The 22,662-nt window shown below is 40.7% G+C and overlaps 1 protein-coding gene across 9 annotated transcripts in view; it reads left to right on the top strand.

Annotated features, from left to right (window-relative positions):
• The window catches only part of LOC120087827, a 36,840-nt gene extending 14,415 nt beyond the window's left edge, over positions 1 to 22,425 (top strand). For 6 of the 9 annotated variants that reach the window (XM_039044753.1, XM_039044754.1, XM_039044750.1 and 3 more), the window contains 5 exons: positions 17,935 to 18,079; positions 18,165 to 18,219; positions 18,374 to 18,442; positions 22,002 to 22,031; positions 22,125 to 22,425. In XM_039044753.1, the coding sequence (XP_038900681.1) occupies positions 17,935 to 18,079; positions 18,165 to 18,219; positions 18,374 to 18,442; positions 22,002 to 22,031; positions 22,125 to 22,201 (376 nt within the window). In that variant the 3' untranslated portion in view covers positions 22,202 to 22,425. The remainder of the gene's footprint in view (positions 1 to 17,934; positions 18,080 to 18,164; positions 18,220 to 18,373; positions 18,443 to 22,001; positions 22,032 to 22,124) is intronic. The other 3 variants (XM_039044755.1, XM_039044758.1, XM_039044757.1) reach the window with 3 other exon arrangements.
• The last annotated feature ends 237 nt before the right edge of the window (positions 22,426 to 22,662 follow it).

Below are 22,662 nucleotides of genomic sequence, written 5' to 3'. Positions count from 1 at the left end.
GTATCATTCACACTTTTTAGAACTGTTTTCGGATCACTATTCATCGTCGTCTTTCCATCTGCTACAGTGGTGCTGTCAGCACCTTTTTCTTCTTTTTCCTCACTGCAACCGTTAGTCTCAACACAAGTATTAATCTCATTAATTTCAGGAATACACGTACCTGATGCTGGGTCTGACTCATGGACCGGAGCCGGAGATGCGACATGTGGCACCGTTTCCTTCCTGAGATTCTTCCTATAGTATGTTTATCCATAGGACTTGATTGGTAGGGAGGACAGGGCCAACATGCTCGGGAATCGGAGATGACTCTAAGGGAACTGCATACGTAGACCAGTTAGCCTCTTCATTAGAGGTCTCCCCCTGAAGATGGCTAACGGGAAAGAAGGGATGATCCTCAAGGAAGGTGATATCCATGGAAACAAAATATTTGCGAGATGATGGGTGATAACATTTATACCCACGTTGATGGAGTGGATACCCAACAAAGACACATTTTTTAGCACGGGGGGTGAATTTCGTGTGGTTTGGATCGTGAGAATGAACAAAGGCAACACAGCCAAATACCCGAAGCGAAACATTTGAGACTAAACGAGTAGTTAGGTAAGACTCTTTCAAACAGTTTAACGGATTTTGAAAGTTGAGGACTCGGGAAGGCATTCGGTTGATTAAGTGAGCGCAGTAAGGATGGCATCCCCCCATAGGTAAGATGAGAGTGATGTGGATAGCATTAAGGAATGGGTAACTTCCACCAAATGACAATTTTTTCTCTCAGCTACCCCATTTTGCTGGGGGGTGTACGCACACGAACTTTGGTGGATAATCCCTTAGGAGGCAAGGAAGTCCTAGAAGGAGGTATTAAAGAATTCCCGCCCATTGTCACTTCTCAAAATACCAATCATGGCATTAACTTGGGTTTCCACAGTGGTATAGAATTGCTGAAATAAAGACGACACCTCAGACTTATTAGTGAGAAGAAAGACCCAAGTAAGCCGAGTGTGATCGTCTATAAAGGTGACAAACCAACATTTCCTTGTGGAGGTTGTGATTGGTGAGGGACCCCAAATATCAAAATGAACTAAGGTGAAGGGTATGCATGGTTTGTAGGGCTGAGAGTGGAAGGAGACACGACTCTGTTTGGCACGAATACAAACATCACAGTTTAAAGAAGACATATTAATATTGCAAAATAAATGCGGAAACAAGTATTTCATGTATTGAAAATTTAGATGTCCTAAGCGATAATGCCATAACAAAAAATCATTCTCAGAAGTAGAAAAATTTAAAGAAACAAGACTAGTCCTATAATCATTCCTAGAGGAAGCACCATCAGTCAGGAAGTAGAGCCTCCTATTGTGTCGGGCAGTACCAATCATCGTCCCCGAGCTTAGATCCTGAAATAAAACAGAGTCAGGTGAAAAAACGGCCTGACAACTCAGATCTCTTGTAATTTAACTAATAGATAACAAATTATATGATATCTTAGGAACATGCAATACTAAACCCTCAAATAAAGATAAATGTCCTTTCCCTTCAATTGGTGCAAATGACCCATCTGCAATTCTAATCTGTTCGTTACCAGCACTTGGACAGTATGAAAGAAATTGATCAGAAGTGCTAATAAGATGATCGGTCGCTCCCAAGTTAATAATTCATGGTTTTTTACTGTTAATACTAATAAGGCCAAAAGACTGGATAGTACTTGACTGGGCAATGACATTGACTCACACTATACTTAGGTTGGTCGTACTGTCTACTGAGGATTGATGCTGAGGGTTCTCATTCGCCGAGTCATTCACAAGGGCATGCCCACGGGTTGATTTGTCATGTGACTGGCGATGTTTACTGTTCGAGGGCCGTCCATGTAGCTTCCAACATTGGTCCATTGTATGCCACGACTTTTTACAATGCTCACAGATAGGAGTGGGCTTCTTATCGCCGTTAGAGTTAGAGGACTTAGTGGCAAAAGCAGCAACATCAGTAGAGGTAATTATTGGGTTATTCATTGCATTTGATCTGTCTTCCTCCAAACGTATTTTTAAGCAAACTTCCATGAGTGAAGGTGTAGGGCATTGCCCCAGAATCCGAATCCGAACGACATCAAACTTCGAATTTAGCCTAGCAAGGAAGTCATAGACACGTTTAGCTTCCTCAATTTTTGCATACTGAGCTCCGTCATATGCACACTTCTAGACTATTTCCCTACAAAGATCCATCTCTTGCCACAAAAGCGACATTTTATTGAAATAGAACGTTACGTCCATAGTTCCCTGCTTGCATTCATGGGTCTGTTTCCGTAACGTATAGAGCCGGGATGCATTCTGCCTCTTTGAATAAAGTTGTTGAACAACATCCCAAATATCTTTGGCAGTTGCAACATAGAGTAACGGCCTGCTAATTTGGGATTCCATACTATTAATCAGAACAGACCTCAACAGTGAGTTTTCCCCCTTTCATATCCGTTCCTGAGGGTCTCCTGGTACAGGCTTAGGTATCTCTCCAGTCAAGTACCCAAATTTTTTACGTCCTTCCAAGGCCATTCTAATGGATTAAGACCAGGAAAAATAGTTCTGGCTATTTAGCTTTTCTCCAGTAATAAATCCTGCAGAATTTCCCATGGATCCAGACAAAATATTTGTAGTGGGTAAAATAGGGAAAGAATTTACCAGGTTCTCAGAATATATCGGTATGTTGGCAAATAATTCTGGTTGAGAGTTCGTCCCAAGAACCGTTCCGAAATCTGCAATTTACTGTTGGAGATGAGCAAAAAGCCTGTCTCTTATACACATCTAGATGTGTATAAGAGACAGGATCTAGACAAAATATTTGTAGTGGGTAAAATAGGGAAAGAATTTACCAGGTTCTCAGAATATATCGGTATGTTGGCAAATAATTCTGGTTGAGAGTTCGTCCCAAGAACCGTTCCGAAATCTGCAATTTACTGTTGGAGATGAGCAAAAAGCCGTTGGAGATCATTCGTAGACCCTCGACCCAGATTTAGGGAACTGAAGCCGACTGCCAGATTGGAAGTCGAATTGGTCGGTTGCTGGGTTGGCAAGCTCACCAGCCTCGAGGAGGTTGCTGTGCAGATCCGACCGCCGGCGCAATCGAGATATAAACAATCGACTGCTGCATTGTAGATCCGGTCGGCGCAATCGGGGAGGAGACTGGCGCATAAGGATCAACCGATCTCTCGCGGGATGACTCGACCAACATAGGCATCGCCGAATGGGTCAGCTGTCGCGCTGGGTTCGCCGCCGGTTGCTGTGTTACCTGGATCGCCGCGACCGGCTGGATCTGTTTGGCCGGAGTCGAGCGGCTGGAGTTGGGCCGACTAGGGTTGAGATTCGACACCGATTTGATGATTTTCGGCAGTGCGGCTTGAAGGTATTGTTCCACGGCTTCTCGTATGGCTGTGGTGATGTCGGCATTTACGACCCTACTAGTTCTAATGAAGGTTGTTGATGGAGACTCTGGTCTATTCTCATCGATGATGGCTAGGGTTTCGTCGCTATGACCTGATACCATGTTGAAAAAGAAAGAAAAAAATAACACAAGATTTATGTGGAAAACCCTAGATCAGGGAGAAAAAACCACGATAGAGACTGATTTTTTATTGTTGATTTGATACACAAAGTACAAGAGAATAGGCCAAATAAATAGATAGTGAGAAGCCCTAGGGTATATAAAATTACTAGAATACCCCTAGGGTAACAAGCTACCTTTATTGACGACCACAGTCGGCTTACTTGGGTATTTATTCTGAATGATAAGTCTGAGGTGTCTTCTGTATTCCAGCAATTCTATGCTATCGTAGAAACTCAGTTTAACACAAAAATCATAATTCTGCGAAGTGACAATGGCCGTGAGTTTTTTAACAATTCTTTCTGAGATTTTCTTACTTCTAAAGGGATTGTCCACTAAAGCTCGTGTGCCTACACTCCTTAGTAGAATGGAGTGGCCAAGCGGAAAAATCATCATTTGGTGGAAGTTGCTCGTGCCTTTATGCTGTCTAGTTCCCTTCCTTCCTACTTATGGGGGAATGCCATTCTTACTGCCGCCCACCTCATAAATTGCATGCCTTCTCGTATTTTAGACTTTCACAATCCCCTTGATTGTTTCAAAGAGTCGTACCCTACCACCCGATTGATTCCCGATGTGTCTCTTCGAGTGTTTGGATGTGTCGTCTTTGTTCATACCCATGGTCCAAATCGCACGAAGTTTATCCCTCGTGCTCAAAGGTGTGTCTTTGTTGGGTATCCTCTCCACTAACATGGGTATAAATGTTACCATCCACCTTCTCAAAAATACTTCATCTCCATGGATGTTAACTTTCTCAAGGATCAGCCTTTCTTTCCCATTAGCCATCTTCAAGGTGAGAGTCCTAGTGGAGAGACTAATTGGTCCACGTACTCAGTTCCCTTAGATTTTCCACCGGACCAGTTCATGTTGATTTTGTCCTCCCTACCAATCAAGTTCTGTGGATAACATACTATAGGAAAAATCTCAGGAAGGAAACAGTGCCACCTGTGATTTATCCGGCTTCAGTTCATGAGTCCGACCCAGCTTTAGCTCCAGGTATGTGTATTTCTACTGGTGATATTCATAATTGTATTGAGACTGACACTTGCAGAGTGGGTAAGGATAGAGAAAGGGGTGACAGTGCTGAGGAAACCAAGGAAACTGTGGGAGACGGAGAGACTGCTGAAAATAACACTGTTGAGGAAATAACTCCAGAGAATGAAAGCAATGCAAGGAAGGATGATTGTGTGGAAGGTCCTTCTAAAGAAGGACCCTTAGAACAGACGACAGATTACAGTGGGAAACTTGACAAAATAAAGGGCCATGATGTTTCTCTTGATCTTCCTATTGCCCTGAGAAAAGGCACTAGATCCTGTACCAGGTTCCCTATGCATAGTTACATGACGTACAGTAACTTATCTCTAGAGTTCAAGGCTCTTACTACCAATCTAGATACAGTGATGGTACCGAGTAGTATACATGTTGTAATGGAAACTCCTGAATGGAAGGCTGCAGTGATGGAAGAAATGAGGGCTCTAGAGAAAAACGGGACTTGGGATCAGGTTGTTCGTCTTGAAAGACACAAGACGATTGGATGCAAATAGGTCTTTACCAAAAAGTACAAGTCTGATGGCACGATTGATAGATACAAGGCTAGACTGGTCGCTAGAGGCTTTAGTCAAACCTTTGGAATAGATTATTCTGAGCATTCTCCTATATGGCCAAGCTTAATACAGTCCGGGTGTTGTTGTCTGTTGTAGTGAATAAAGATTGACCCCTTAATAAATTAGATGTAAAAAATGTGTTTCTTAATGGAGAACTTGAAGAGGAAGTCTACATGAGCCCTCCCCTCGATTTTGAAAGTCAGTTTAAGCATCGGGTTTGCAGACTAAAGAAGTCGTTATATGGGCTGAAACAGTCCCCGAGGGCGTGGTTTGAAAGATTCACCAGTTTTGTTAAAGCTCAGGGGTATAATCAAGGGCACTCAGACCACATGTTGTTCACAAAGATGTCAGGTTTAGGGAAGATCGCAGTTCTTATTGTTTATATTGATGATATTGTGTTGTCTGGTGATGATACTGTTGAAATTATGAGACTTAAGCAAGAGTGGCCGAGGAATTTGAAATTAAAGACCTGGAAAAGTTGAGGTATTTCTTTGGGATGGAAGTGGCTCGGTCAAAAGAAGGTATTTCAGTCTCTCAACGAAAGTACACTGTTTACTTTCTCAAGGAGACGGGAATGACTGGGTATAAACTTGTTGACACCCCTGTGGAGTATAATGCAAAGCTTAGCAATACAGATAACGAAGTTCCTGTCAACAAAGAGAGATATCGGCGATTAGTTGGGAAGTTAATCTACTTATCTCACACTAGACCCGATTTATCCTATGCAGTTAGTGTTGTCAGTCAGTTCATGCAGGCCCCCTGCGAGAAACATATGATAGCTGTTGAACGCATTTTACGGTATCTGAAGGAAAATCTTGGTAAGGGCTTAATGTTCAGGAAGTCCAATAAACGTTGCATTGAAGCCTACACCGACTCTGACTGGGCAGGTTCTGCTGTTGATAGAAAGTCGACGTTTGGGTATTGCACATTTGTCTGGGGCAACCTGGTCACTCGGAGAAGTAAGAAACAGGGGGTTGTAGCCAGAAGTAGTGCTGAAGCCGAGTACCGGGTCATGAGTTTAGGGATATGTGAAGAGATTTGGTTAAATAAAGGGTTGATAGATCTTCATCAAGACAGCGAACTTCCAATGAAATTGTTTGTGACAATAAAGCAGCAATAATATTGCGAGTAATCTAGTTCAGCATGATAGAACTAAACATGTTGAGATCGATAGACATTTCATCAAGGAGAGACTAGACAATGGAAGGATATGCATTCCCTACATTCCTTCAAATCAGCAGGTTGCAGATGTCATCACAAAAGGATTGTTGAGACAGAGTTTTGACTATTGTATCAGCAAGTTAGATCTTATTGATATTTACTCCCTAGGGGCATATTTGTATTTTTCCATTGACCAAGGGTTTCCTCTTATCTATTTCTTTGAGCAGTCTCCTTGTATTTTGTGTATCAACTTCAATAATAAAAAATAAGTCTCTATCGTGGCTTTTTCTCCCTGGTTCTAGGGCTTTCCACTAAACCTTTTGTGTTCTTCTTCTTCTTCATCTATTGTTTTCATCAGTTTTCTTTGATGACATTTTAATATATAGTCCTGATGAAGATACGCATACTAAACATCTTGGCATGGTTTTAAATATCTTGTGAGATAACAAACTCTTTGCCAACAAAGAAAAGTGTATGTTCGGGCAACAAAGAATTCAATATTTGGGTCATTGGGTCTCGGCGGACGGATTTGAAGCTGATCGAGAGAAGGTACAAACAATTCTGAAATGTTCTACCCAAGAACATTTTAGAAATAAGAGGATTTCTAGGGCTGACAGGCTACTATAGAAGATTTGTCAAGGAATATGGAAGCTTGGTGAAACCTGTTGAAAATAGTTAATTTAACCTAGGGGTATTTTTGTACTTTACCACACCCCTAGGGTTTCCTATTGCCTATTTATTTTTGCCTTCTTGTATTCAGTGTATCAATTAATAATAAAAAAATCAGTGTCTATCGTAGTTTTTTCTCCCTGGTTTAGGGTTTTCCACGTAAACTTTGAGTTCTTTTTCTTCTCTCTTTTTCATCATGGTATTAGAGTATGGCGACGAAACCCTAGCCATCATCGATGAGAATAGATCGGAGTCTCCATTAGCAACCTCCATTGGAATTGGTGGAGCCGTAAATGCCGATATCACTGCAGCCATACGAGAAGCCATTGAACCTTATCTCCAAGCCGCATTGCCCCAAATTCTTCAATCAGTGTCGGATCTCAACCCTAGTCGTCCCAGCTCCAGCCACTCGGCTCCAGTCGATTCAACCTAGTAGGCCGTGGCGTTCCAGAAGCAACCAGTGGCGGTTTTGGCGCAGCAATCGGCGGCGATCCCAGCATAGTAGTAGCCCAATCCGTTCCACGCAGAGTCGACCCAATCCGTGGCGCTTCAGCCGGTTGAGCCGTCCCGCGTGCAAATGGTGCAACTCCTAAATTCAGCCAATCCTCGCGCGCTAGTCTCCTTCTCGAATGTGCAGCTAGCCGAGTCTGCATAGTAAACAGCTCAGCGATCCTTCATGGTTGATCCTTGCGTGTTGATGGGATCTCTTTCGATGGTGCAACCGACCGATTCAACTTTCAACCCAACAGCCGGCTTCAGTTCCCTAAATTTGGGTCGAGGGCCCACAGGCGATCAAGGTATTCCAGCCACTACAATGGCTCATGGCCCTAACAATCTCCAACGACGTTTTGCCCATCTCCAACAGCAGATTGTAGATTTCGGAACGGTTATTGGGAAAAATTCTCAACCAGTCCAACTAGAGTTCTCTGCCAATCTACTAGTATATTCTGAGAACCCGGTAAATTCTTTTCCTATTTTACCTACTACAAATATTTTGTCTGGATCCATGGGAAATTCTGTAGGATTTATTACTGGAGAAAAGCTGAATGACCAGAACTATTTTTCCTGGTCTCAATCAATTAGACTAGCCTTGGAAGGACGCCATTAATTTGGGTAATTGACGGGAGAGATACCTAAGCCTGAACCAGGAGACCCTCAGGAACGTATCTGAAAAGGGGAAGATTCGCTGTTGAGATCTGTTCTGATTAATAGTATGGAATCCCAGATTGGCAGACCGTTACTCTATGCTGCAACTGCCAAAGATATTTGGGATGCTATTCAAAAACTTTATTCAAAGAGGTAGAATGCATCCCGGTTCTATACATTACGGAAGTAGGCCCATGAATGCAAACAGGGAACTATGGACGTAACGTCCTATTTCAATAAAATGTCTCTTCTGTGGCAAAAGATGAATCTATGTCGGGAAATAGTCTAGAAGTGTGCGCATGACGGAGTTCAGTATGTAACGATTGAGGAAGCAGATCGTGTCTATGACTTCCTTGTTGGGCTAAATTTGAAGTCGATGTTGTTCGGAGTCAGATTTTGGGGCAACGTCCTATACCCTCTCTCATGGAAGTTTGCTCAGAAATACGTCTGGAAGAAGATAGGTCAAGTGCAATGAATAATCTAGTAATTATCTCTACTGATGCTGCTGCCTTTTCCACTAAGTCTTCCGGGTTTGATGGCGATAAGAAATCACCCCCGATCTGTGAACACTACAAAAAACCATGGCATACAAAAGACCAGTGTTGAAAGCTCTGTGGGAAACCTCCCAATAGCAGACGACGTCAGTCACGTGACAAATCGAACTCTGGACGTGCTTTAGTGAGTGAGTCGACAAATGAGAATCCCCAGCAACAATCTCCAGCAGATAGTAAGAATAATCTGAGTGCAGTTGGGGTTAGTGCTATTGCGCAGTCAGGTATGCCTCAGTCTTTTGGCCTTATTAGTGTTAGTGGTAAAAAAACCTTGGATTGTTGACTCAGGGGCTACAGATCATCTTACTGGCTCATCTGACCAGTTTATTTCCTATTGTCCGAGTGCTGGTAATGAATGGATTAGAATTGTAAATGGGGTCGTTTGCCCCTGTTGCTGGAAAAGGGCACCTCTTTCCGTTCGAGGGTTTGGTGCTGCGTGATGTGTTGCATGTTCCGAAGATTTCATATAATTTGCTGTCTATTAGTAAAATTACTAGAGACTTGAGTTGTCAGGTGGTTTTCTCACCCACTCTATTTTGTTTCAGAATCTGAGCTCGGGGACGTCGATTGGCATTGCCCGGCACGATAGGGGGCTCTACTTCCTGACTGATGATACTTCCTCTAGGGGTGATTATAGGACCAGTTTTATTTCTTTAAATTTTTCTACTTCTGGGATTGACTTTATGTTGTGGCACTTTTGCTTAGGGCATCCGAATTTTCTATACATGAAATATTTATTTCCTCATTTGTTTCGCAATATTAATATATCTTTGTGGGATGTTTGTATTCGGGCCAAACAGAGTCGTTCTCCTTTCATTCTTAGCCTTACAAACCGTCCAAACCCTTCACCTTTGTTCATAGTGATGTCTGGGGTCCCTCACCAACCACCACATCCACAATTAAATGTTGGTTTGTCACTTTTATAGACGACCACACTCGGCTTACATGGGTGTTTCTTCTCACTGATAAGTCTGAGGTATCGTCCATATTCCAACAATTCTATACTACTGTGGAAACTTAATTTAATGCGAGAATTGGAATTCTGAGAAGTAACAATGGGCGAGAGTTTTTTAATACCTTCTTTCGAGACTTCCTTGCGTCTAAAGGGATTATCCACCAAAGCTCTTGTACCTACACCCCTCAACAGAATGGGGTAGCTGAGCGAAAAAATTGACATTTGGTGGAAGTCGCCCGCTCCCTGATGTTGTCCATTTCTCTTCCGTCCTACCTATAGGGGGATGCTATTCTTACTGCTGCCCACCTAATCAATTGCATGCCTTCTCGCGTCCTCAATTTTCAAAACCCTTTAGACTGCTTTAAAGAGTCATATCCAACCACCCACTTGATCTCAAATGTACCTTTCCGGGTGTTTGGTTGTGTTGCCGTTGTTCATTCCCACGGTCCGAATCACACAAAATTTACCCCTCGTGCCCAAAAGTGTGTCTTTGTCGGATATCCACTTCACCAACGTGGATACAAGTGTTACCACCCGTCTTCTCGTAAATATTTCATTTCCATGGATATCACCTTTCTTGAGGATCAACCGTTCTTTCGCATTAGTCATCTTCAGGGGAAGAATCCAAGTGAAGAGACTAACTGGTCCACATATGTTGTTCCCTTAGAGTCATCTCCTACTCCTAAGTATGTCGGTCCTATTCTTCCTACCAACCAAGTATCGTGGATAACATACTATAGGAAGAATCTCAGGAAGGAAACAGTGTCGCCTGTCGTATCTCTGGCTTCGGTTCATGAGTCGGACCCAACATCAGGTCCAGGTACATGTGTTCCTAAAATTAATTATATTGAAACTTGTGCTGAGACTACACTTGCATGAAAGAAAAGGGCGAAGAAGGCGTTGACAGTACTGCCAAGGAAACTATGGTAGATGGGGAGACAGTTGAAAATGATAGTGGTGAAAAAAAAGTTCCAGGGAAAGAAAAGGATACTAGAGAAGAGGATGATGTGGAGGGTACCTCTGAAGTTGCACCTCCGGCTGAGCAGAGATCCAATTACAGTGGGAAACTTGATAGGATGGAAAGTCATGATGCTTCGTTTGATCTCCCTATAGCCTTAAGAAAAGGCACTCGATCATGTACAAAGTACTCTATGCACAGTTACATGACGTACAATAACTTATCAACCGAGTTCAAGGCTCTTACTACGAGCCTAGATACAGTGATGATACTGAGCAACATACATGTTGCGATGGAAGCTCTTGAATGGAAGGCTGTAGTTATGGAAGAAATGAGGGCCCTTGAGAAAAACGGGACATTGGACTAGGTTGTTCTTCCTAAAGGGCACAAGACGGTTGGGTGCAAATGGGTTTTTACCGTAGAGTACAAGACTGATGGAACAATTGACCGATACAAGGCCAGTCTAGTTGCCAAAGGCTTTACTTAGACCTTTGGAGTGGATTACTCTGAGACTTTCTCTTCTGTAGCCAAGATTAATACTATCCGAGTGTTGTTGTCGGTGGCAGTGAACATAGATTGGCCTCTTCACCATCTGGATGAAAAAAATATATTCCTTGATGGGGAACTTGAAGAGGAAGTTTATATGAGTCCTTCCCTGGGTTTCGAGAGCCAGTTCAAACACCGGGTATGCAGACTAAGGAAATCTCTATATGGGTTAAAACAGTTCCCGAGGGCTTGGTTTGACAGATTCACCACCTTTGTCAAAGCATAAAGGTATAATCAAGGGTACTCAGATCACACATTGTTTACAAAGAAGTCAAGTTCAGGGAAAATTGCAGTCCTAATTGTTATGTCGATGTTATTTTACTATCTGGTGACGATGATGCTGAGATTGTGAGACTTAAAGACAAAAATGACAGAAGCGTTCGAGATTAAAGACCTTGGGAAGCTAAGATATTTCCTGGGGATGGAAGTGGCCCGGTCAAAAGAATGTATTTCAGTGTCTCAATAGAAGTACACTCTGGATTTACTCAAAGAAATAGGTATGACTGGGTGTAAACCTGTTGACACTCCCATTGAGTATAATTCAAAGCTTAGTAATACAGATAACAGGGTTCCTGTCAAAAAAGAAAGATATCAGCGATTGGTCGGGAAGTTAATCTACTTATCTCACACAAGACCTGATATATCCTATGCTGTAAGTGTTGTCAGTCAGTTTATGCAGGCTCCCTATGAGGAGCATATGACAACTGTTGAGTGGATTCTACGATATTTGAAGGGAACTCCTAGTAAAGGCTTGATGTCCAGAAAGCCCGATAAAAGGTGCATTAAAGCTTACACTGATTCTGACTGGGCAGGTTCTGTTGTTGATAGAAAGTCGACATCTGGGTACTGCACTTTTGTCTAGGGTAATCTGATTACTTGGAGAAGTAAAAAACAGGGAGTGGTAGCCAAAAGTAGCGTGGAAGCTGTGTACAGGGCTATGAGTTTAGGGATATGCGAAGAGATTTGGTTGAAGAAAGTGTTGTCAGACATTCACCAAGACAGTGAGCTTCCAATGAAACTGTTTTGCGACAATAAAACAACAATAAGTATTGCAAATAATCCAATTCAGCATGATAGAACGAAACATATAGAGATTGACAGACATTTCATCAAGGAGAGACTGGACAATGGAAGCATATGCATTCCCTATATTCCGTCAAATCAGCAAGTTGCAGATGTGCTCACAAAAGGGTTGCTCAGACAAAGCTTTGATTATTGTATCAGCAAGTTGGGCCTCATTGATAAATAGTTAATTTAACCTACGAGTATTTTTGTACTTTACCATACCCCTAGGGTTTGCTACTGTCTATTTATTTGTGCCTTATTCTTGTATTCAGTGTATCAATTAATAATAAAAAATTAGTCTCTATCGTGGTTTTTTCTCTTTGGTCTAGGGTTTTCCATGTAAACTTTAAGTTCTTTTTATTCTCTCTTTTTCATCAAAACCATTGACCCAACTATTGCAGAAGGATGCCTTTAGATGGACTGAAACCGCTACCCTGGCCTTTAACTCACTCAAGCAAGTCATGACTACACTGCCCGTCCTCGCTCTTCCAAATTTTGAACTGCCATTCGTGATAGAAACCGATGCATCTGGTGTTGGGTTGGGAGCTGTCTTGATGTAAGAACATAGACTAGTAGCTTACTTCATTCAGACTTTATCAGCAAGAGCACAAGGGAAGTCTATATATGAAAAAGTGCTGATGGCTGTAGTCCTCCCCATGCAAAAGTGGAGACCCTACCTACTTGGACGCAAATTCACAGTGATATCTAATCAAAAGGCTCTCAAGTTCCTATTAGAACAAAGAGAAATCTAGCCCCAATACTAGAGATGGTTGATCAAGCTGTTGGGATATGATTTTGAGATCCTTTACCAACCCGGACTCAATAATAAGGCAGCTGATGCTCTATCAAGAAGGCCTCCAAAAGTGGAATTAACTACTACAGTAGCCTCTGCATAATTGATGTGGAGATCATAAAGCAAGAGGTAGAGGCTGATGAGGCACTACAACGAATGATCAAACGTCTTAGGGAAGATCCCATGAGTAATGACAAGTATCCCCTCGAACAAGGGATGTTACTATACAAGGGAAGGCTGGTCATTTCACAGACATCACAATATATCAAGGCCCTATTAACAACTTTCCATGATTCAATTTTAGGACACTCCGGGTATTTGCGCACTTACAAAAGGATGGCAACGAAGTTATATTGGCAAGGAATGAAAAACGACGTTAAGAAACATGTGGCTGATGCCTAGTATGTCAAAGAAACAAGTATGAATCAGTGACCCCAGCATGATTGTTACAACCCTTACCCATTCCAAACCGTGTGTGGGAAGACATTACAATGGACTTCATAGAAGGGTTGCTAAAGTCTCATGGGAAGGACTTTCTAATGGTGGTGGTAGGTCGATTGAGTAAGTATGCTCACTTCATTCCGTTAAGCCATCCATTCATATCCAAGAAGGTAGCTGAAGTATTCATTTGGGAAATAGTGCGCCATCATGGTTTTCCTTGCTCTATAGTGTCGGATAGGGATAAGATTTTTGTGAGTAGCTTTTGGATGGAATTATGTGCAATCCATGGAGTGGCTTTGAAGCAAAGTACGACCTTCCACCCCCAAATAGATGGCCAAACTGAGAGGGTCAGCCGTTGTACGGAAACGTATCTCCGGTTCTTTTGCAATGAGCAACCAAAGCAGTGGTTCAACTCTATTCCGTGGGCCGAATATTGGTACAACACGACCTTCCACGCCTCAATTAACACCACTCCTTATACTATGGTCTATGGAAGGCCCACTCCTCCTTTGATATCCTACGGAGATAGGAAGACCACGAATGACACACTAGAGCAACAGTTGCTGGAAAGAGATAAAGCATTGGTGGCCCTCAAGGAGCACCTGAACTTGGCTAAAGAAAGAACGAAACAATATGTTGACTGACAGACATCGAAGGGAAGTACAATTTGAAGTTGGGGATCTTGTCTTCCTAAAACTTAGACCATATAGACAACGCACCTTGGCTCAAAGACAGTGTGAAAAGTTAGCTCCTCGCTTCTATGTGCCTTATAAAATCACGAATCGCATTGGATCAGTCGCGTACAGATTAGAACTACCTAAGGATGCCTAGATACATGATATCTTCCACGTCTCATATCTGAAGAAATGTGTAGGCAAGGCTGCTCAAATACAGAGCCAACCACCAGAATTATCAGATGACTTCGAATTACAGATGACGCCTGAAACAATCCTAGGAGTTGGAATACAACATTATTTCGAGAAGAATGGTTGGTAAAGTGGAAGTATTATCCGGAGAGAGTGAAGCGACATGGGAAGGAGTTACGGGAATGAAAGAACAGTTTCCAAACTTTCACCTTGAGGACAAGGTGCCTGAAAAAATGGGGGTACTGTGAGGCCTCCAATCATAACTACGTATAGACGTAGGGGCAACAAGACACAAGGAGAAGAAAAGGGAGGGGACTAGAGAATAAAGAATCTATAGGTTGTTAAATGGTGGGGTCCATTCAGTTAGAAGGGAGGTGGGATGGTGAGCATAAATAGAGGTTGGCGTAGAGGGTGAGGGCAGGCTTTTGAGTGAAGGTAAGCAAGTGTGTCTTGTGAGGGAGTTCAGCCTCTGCTGAGCTGCTGGAAATTTTGTAGTTCTTTACTTGGTTTTCATATGGTTCTTCTTTGATTTCCATTGTAATTTTCCCTCGAGTTTATAAATAAAATTGGCTAAAGCACTGCTCTATTCTTGGGACTTGTTAGGTTTATTTGGTTGCAGGATTAGAAACCTAACACTATGTTCCAAAAATTTTCAATCAAATCCCTTCTCAATAGAAATGTTAAAATTGAATTATGGAATGGTCACCTGGCATTTGAAGAGTTTTGAAATAATACTTGATTGTGTGAGATTGAGTCATGGGTCATGCCCATATATGTTGGGATGATTTAAGAACACATTTTTGTTTTGTTTTAATTATTAAGGACGGATGGGTTTGAACATGAAATCATGCGTTAGACATAACTGATGCGTTTGCTCCCATGCGTTTGAGGTCATGCGTCGGAATGATGATGCGTTAATCTTAGCATACAATGACCACGCATTCCTATCACAAGTTTTCTTACGTTTGCGCCAAGTATAACACAAACGCAAGTTTCTCGGGTGATCCGAGATCCAACACGGGGACTTGTCACTCAATAATATTTGTGAAGTGATGCATTTAGGGCGAGGAATAAAAAAATAAAGCGAAGAAAGTTTAAATGACTTATACACTACTCCTACTCCTAACTAAACAGATTGAACACTAGGAGGTTTACAATGAGAATAGGTAGAAACACAACAACCAATAATGCATAGTGATGTTTACTATCTTAAATCGCCCGAGTAATCCCAGCTCGTTGCACTAACGCATCACACCTCTCGGTGGTCAGCCGCATGACTATATCTCTATAGTGCATGGTTGCGTTGAGCATAAGATTGTGCCTATCTCTAGGAACAATGCGAACCTTGCTTAGTGCGTTTCATCCCTTACCTTTTCAGGAAGTTAGACGCGGCTATTTAACTTATAGACAAGCAATGCAACATCCTATAGACAAGCGTTGCTACAGCCTTTCACCAAGCAAAGAGGATTAACTCACTATACTCACACAATGCACACCTCTCGATGGGTTGCTTCATGCGTCATATCTCTAGGCTACACGATTAAGCATGCAATTGACTTTGATAAATAAACGCTAAAGATAAAATATGATAGAAATGAAGATGATGAAGAAGACGGTAATGGAGGAATTAGGATTTGCATTGATCACAAAATATCTTAATATCTCAAGCCAAAATGTAATACAATAGAGAGATTAGAAGGGAGATGAAGGAATCTGCGTCAAGGCTGCCGGTGGTGCCATGGTTGAATGGTGGAGATGTCTCTCTCGAGCTCTATCTCCGGCGAATGCTCCGATCGTCACTCGGTCTGGGTTGTGGAGATGAGGAATTCTCATAGGAAATCTCTTTCAGGCTCTCATCTGTGATCACAAACTTCTGCCTTGAGGCAGAAGCTCGGATGTCTCAAAATGAAGGTCTCAAGGGCTATTTATAGAATTTGGATGCCGACAGTTGTAATGATGAAGGTATGGCTCACTGCTGCTTTTGTCGTGGTATGGGCATTGTCACATCGCCTTATCTTGTTGATACTCCCAAGGTATGCGTCCGAGCTGAATTTAACTGAAGTTATCAACGCGTTCTACCCATCTTGCGATCTTCTATTATGGCTGTCAATCCGTGGCCGTAATCTCTATTTGTTCACCGCATTGTCCATGCGTTGAACGCATGCGATTACTGCAACTTCCATGCGTTGGACGCATGGGGTTGCTGTCTGCGTTCGTCTTTTGCGGTCGCCTGGCTTCAACGCATGCGTTTGTCTGTGATTGCTTATTACAAACGCATGCATTTGATTCCTGCGATAGCTACAAAAATAGACACTTTGGCACGGAATAACGCATAATATTGGGTCAGTGAGGTTTTAGGTGCTTATCAACGCAAAACTCAATTTTTCACAAATTCTAAGTATTATCACTGCGTTTTCTACTTGTTAGCCCTCATAATTCTAAATAAAAGGCTTATAATAACTGGCATTTCTGCTAGTTATCAATATATGTCGAGTAAAAGGGTTACTTGAGCTTTACATGGGGTGAGTATGGGCATGTACGGTAACAATCTAATTCAAGTTGTACTGAGCAGCCCATAGACCACAATCGAGTATATGGGAGAGGTTAGCTTGTTACAAGAAAGCTCACAATCTCTTCCCATGGCTTCCTTCTCTTGACTCCTTTATGCGAGAAATTTCCTCTCTATGTACCAATAATTGGTACGACTCCCACAAATCATTGCACCCTGTATTCCTCCAAGACAATCTAAATAAATTCACCTACATATTATCTTCTATATTTGGATGTGCAAAGTTTGAAGTCCCTAAACTCTCTCCTATTCCAATATTTCACCCAAACTTGAAATGCTTTCAACCATTCACCAATTTGAAATGCTCTCACCACCCATTCCTATGCTAGACCAATGTTTTTTCAACCCGAAAACATTCTGTGCTATTTCTAGCAACTACATGCTAACACTTCATTATGAGATGGTATATATCTTCTAATGGCTATTTGTGAATATAATATAAGGTTTATGTGTAATTTCATTAGTGTAGTGAAATATTGAATATCTGTTTTATGAAAATAAATTAATACATTACGATAGCATATGAGAATTAATTTAACATGAAGTATGAGAATCAGTTTAACATGAAGCATTTTGTGTTGGAAAAAAATGATTTTAGAAGCTTGCCATATGCTCGCTTAAATTAGTAGATCGGTTAGTCTCATGGTTCCACTGCAACACAATGTTCTACTTTTTCAACATGCTAAAATTTCGTATAAAAATCATTTAGTTGAAAAAGAATCATTTTATCACATGTTGAGCTGCACTGTATTCAATTGGATGAGCCATTTTGAGTAAATTAGTTCTTTGCAGCAGTTGGTAGTAATTAGGACATTTTGCAAATCTTTCTGGCCAACAGCTATTTTCATAGAAGATTATTGCGTATTAACGTTTCATTTCTTCTGATACTGAATGCCTTGAAAAGTTAGTTTGGTAATATTGTTCATAGAAAACATAGCATCTATTAGTTTTGTTACTTAAGCTAAATAAATTGACCTGTGCTTAAACCATTGAACAAAAATGATGCTTTTGTTTTGTGTTACCAACTCTAGAACCATTCTGTCTGCTTCAAAGCTCTCTCCTGGTCAGGCTGCGTATCACTTTTTGGCTGGGTATCAGAATGGTAAATTTGTGCCTGTATTCCACAAAGGTCCATCTATTGACCCGTTGGAACTGGCCAAGGCTTTACTGTGCATGGTAAAACTTGAAAGTATATATTCTAATAAATTAATTGTTTCTCAATACTCATTTTCGCTAACTAATGTATCTGCCTATGGTGCAGTTAAAAGAGCAGCAAATCCCATCCTTCGTAGTCAATGCTAAAGGAATAGAAAGTGGTAGGAAAAAAAAAGATGTAGTTTTTTATTTCTGCTGAAAAAATTGATTTGGTGATGCAATGAAATTTTCACTTCTTATTTTTTTTGTCTCCAAAAGTTATTGCCTATTGGATATCACCTTTAATTTACCAGAAAAAACTTTACATGCTTGAAGCAGGAAAGGAGCTGGTCAATTTACTGGAGTCAACTCTGTCCATGAACATTCCACCCTTTCAAGTGAGAGGTATGTAATGACTGGATCCTTACATATTATGGTCCAACCGCTACGACATGCATGCTTAGACTTTTCTATTATGAGATGAGTTTTGGTAAAAATCTCAAAAGAACATATCTAAGATTTTATTAATTAAGTAGAAAACTATATAAAAAGTTTATTTTACAAAACACCAAGATCCATAAAACACTAGCGTAGCGATACAAAAATACATATGCCTATAATAGTGAGTTTAATGGTTGGCCATTTGAGCGACGTCCAGTTCTGCCACCTACGCTGTGTCCTTCCCTACAAAGTTTGTAAAAATAGGATGAGTATATAATATACCCAGTAAGTAGTTCTCACATAAGGTAGTGACCAAATGCACAATCACATGCAACATGTCTAACATGTGGTGGTCGTTAATGCTTCTAACGTAAATTTCTCCACCCTGATAGGAAGATGAGGACTTAGGCGGAAACTAACCCATTTGATGATTAGCGGGTCATGCAGTCAGTAGGGCCAGAGTCGCATCCAACATCAACCATTAACATAAACGTAAGATTGGACTAGAGGGGTGCAACCATACATACCCTGTTAGTCCTTAGCATAAATTTGACATAGAATTGGGTCTAGGGGGGTGCAACCATACATGTCCTGCTAGCCCTAGAAGCATAGCCATTATCTAATTAAAATTTAATCTTATGAACAAACATAATGCATGAGGTCTCTTGTCGATAAACATATTTTAAACATGTAATGTAACATAACAATAACATAATTATGCAACATATTAAAGGTACACTACCATGAAACACTTAAAGAGAGGGTGAGATAAACTACTTACCTTGACTGCGATCCTAGTTATTTCTTATTATTTCTTATGGTTTAATCAGTAAAGCTTTCCCTCTTAAATCAGAAGGAAATTTGGGCAGCATTTCCCTCACATTTCCTCCTTCAAACTAACAGAATTACTTCACCCTTCACACGATTTTTACTACTGAGTTTTGTTTGAGAATGAGTTTAACTTCCAGCCCAAAGCCTCCTATTTATAGCTGCTTCCAGCTCTTCTCTGTGTGACAACTCATCCTACAAATGACTTCTTTAAAATTACTTAGGTTTAAGAATTTCTCTTAATAAGACACCTAATTTTGGCTAATGTTTGCCCTTACGTCTTCAACCCTTGTTTGTATTCAATTTTAGGATTCTCCATGTATAATCTATAAGATCGTGGCCAAATTCAACGCATAATCCACGATTCTGTCCAAATCTCGCTCTCTCCAGCTTTCTCGCTGGTTTGGCTCTCGTGACTCTCGCTCCCGCTCTCGCTCCCGCTCCCGCTCCCGCTCTCGCTCCAGCTCTCGCTCCAGCTCTCGCTCCCGCTCTCGCTCCCGCTCCCGCTCCCGCTCTCTCCCACTGTCTCGCTGAGAATCTCGCTCTCTCCAATTTTCTCTCCACTCTCGCTCTCTCCAATTTTCTCTCCAATCTCGCTAGTTTTCACGCGTGGGTTGCCTTCATTGCTTGTGGATTCCACTTCCCCGTTTTAACTCTTTCAAATTTTAAGAGTATATGGGCAATTAATTCACCTCCAATTCTTCCAATGAGCCGTGCCCAAACAAAAAGTTATCTACTGCCCTTTGTCTCCTGAATTAGCTAGCGTCCAACTTCTAATTAATCCTCCCTGATTCTGCCTCTTATTCATTATTTTTGGATAATTAATAAATTTCTTATTTTTTTCCAATTCTAAATTTCCACCCGATTATCCTATTAAGTTTATATATTTTTCATTCTTAATTATATATTTTATTTGTTTTCCTGCTTTCTAAATTAGGGTTGAGGTATTACATTTACCACCCTTTTAAATAAAATTTCCTCCTGACATTTAATTTCCTGTAGTGTATGCGTACAAATTTGGGTTGTTACATTCTTCCCCCTTAAGAACTTTCGTCCTCGAAAGTTTCTTGGTTCTTAAACAGATAAGGGTATTTGACTTTCATCTCTTCTTCTCGTTCTCATGTAGCTTCTTCTACTTGCTGATTTCTCAAGAAAACCTTCATTAAACTTATTTCCCGATTACGAAGTGACTTCTTTTCTCTTGCTAGGATGTAAACTGGAGTCTCTTCATATTCCAAGTTTTCACTTATTTGTAGAGGTTCATAATTTACTACATGTGATGGGTTAGACACGTATTTTCGAAGCATCGATACATGAAAGACACTATGTATTAAAGAAAGGGTGGGTGGTAATGCTAATTGATAAGCTACTTGGCCAATACATTCTAATATTTCAAAGGGTCCAATAAAGCAGGGGCTAAGTTTGCCTTTTCGTCCGAAACGCATAATGCCTTTCATTGGTGCTACCTTTAGAAATACGTGATCTCCTACTTTGAATTTTAACTCTTTTCGACGGTTATCAGCATAACTCTTCTGTCTGCTTTAAGCTATTCACATTCTTTCCCAAATTAGCTTAATTGACTTTGATGTTTGCTGCACCAATTCAGGTCCTAGTAGTGTTCGCTCCCCGACTTCATCCCAGTGTATAGGGGATCTGCATTTCTTTCCGTATAAGGCTTCGAAGGGAGCCATACCAATTGTCGCCTGATAACTATTATTATCTGCGAATCCTAGTTATTCCTTATGGTTTAATCAGTAGAGTTTTCCCTCTTAAATCAGAAGGAAATTTGGGCAGCACTTCCCTCGCATTTCCTCCTTCAAACTAATAGAATTACTTCACCCTTTTCACACGATTTTTACTACTGAGTTTTGTTTGAGAATGAGTTTAACTTCCAGCCCAAAGCCTCCTATTTATAGCCACTTCCAGCTCTTCTTTGTGTGACAACTCATCCTACAAATGACTTATTTAAAATTACTTAGGTTTAAGAATTTCTCTTAATAAGACACCTAATTTTGGCTAACGTATGCTCTTACGTCTTCAACCTTTGTTTGTATTCAATTTTAGGGTTCTCCATGTATAATCTATAAGATTGTGGCCAAATTCAACGCATAATCCACGCTTCTGTCCAAATCTCGCTCTTTCTGTTCTCAGAATCTCGCTCTCTTCAGCTTTCTCGCTGGTTTGACTCTCGTGACTCTCGCTCTCGCTCCCGCTCTCTCCCACTGTCTCGCTGAGAATCTCGCTCTCTCTCCACTCTCACTCTTTCCAATTTTCTCTTCACTTTCGCTCTCTCCAATTTTCTCTCCAATCTTGCTAGTTTTCCCGCAGGGTTGCCTTTACTGCTTGTGGATTCCACTTCCCCGTTTTAACTCTTTCAAATTTTAAGAGTATATGGGCAATTAATTCACCTCCAATTCTTCCAATGAGCCGTGTCCAAACAAAAAGTTCCAACTTCTAATTAATCCTCCCTGATTCTGTCCCTTTATTCATTATTTTTGGATAATTAATAAATTTCTTATTTTTTTCCAATTCTAAATTTCTACCCGATTATCTTATTAAGTTTATATATTTTTCATTCTTAATTATATATTTTATTTGTTTTCGTGCTTTCTAAATTAGGGTTAGGGTATTACATTTACTACTCTTTTAAAGAAAATTTCGTCCTGCTTAACATTTGACATTTAATTTCTTGTAGTGTATGTGTACAAATTTGGGTTGTTACAAGGTACCTCATTGAGTTTTTACTTCATCCATGTTTGGAAAGATGTTGCGTTGTCGTTGTCGTTGTCGTTTAAGTTAGATTTTTTGATATTTTCAGGAGGTGAAATTAAGAGAAGGTACAAAAGCTTTCTAAGCAGAAAGTATCAACAATTACCTGAAGAATTTTCATTCTGAAGGTTACCATAGTAATCCTTTCTTGTAGTTTATTAGTGTTGAGGATATTTTGTAATCAAGGACAGTGGCTTGCTTGTGTATGCATGAAGATGAATAAATTTTCCATTGTGAACCAACTAACTATTGCGGCTTGACTTTTCTTTTCTTTATTTTCCGTTGGAATGTCTCACGATGAATAGGCTATGAAGTACAGGTACTCATCATATGAGACAGAATTCGTATCAGACACGTATCAAATACCAATACTTCTAAATATTTTTCAGATACGTTTCTGACATGTGATTTGATGTATTTATTTTTATGCTTACTTTTTTCCTTTTCCTAAAGAAAAAAGATAAGCAATTCATTTGATCTTTCCTAATCTAAAACTAGGCAATCTATTAAAAAAGCTCACTACTCGAGTCCAAAACTAAAAGAAAAAAAAAATAAACAAACGACCAAACCTTAGGTTCATCTAATCT

The sequence above is a fragment of the Benincasa hispida genome, chromosome 10 (genome assembly GCF_009727055.1).
Source record: "Benincasa hispida cultivar B227 chromosome 10, ASM972705v1, whole genome shotgun sequence".
Lineage (NCBI taxonomy): Eukaryota > Viridiplantae > Streptophyta > Magnoliopsida > Cucurbitales > Cucurbitaceae > Benincasa > Benincasa hispida.
This window is presented reverse-complemented; position numbering and strand designations above follow the sequence as displayed.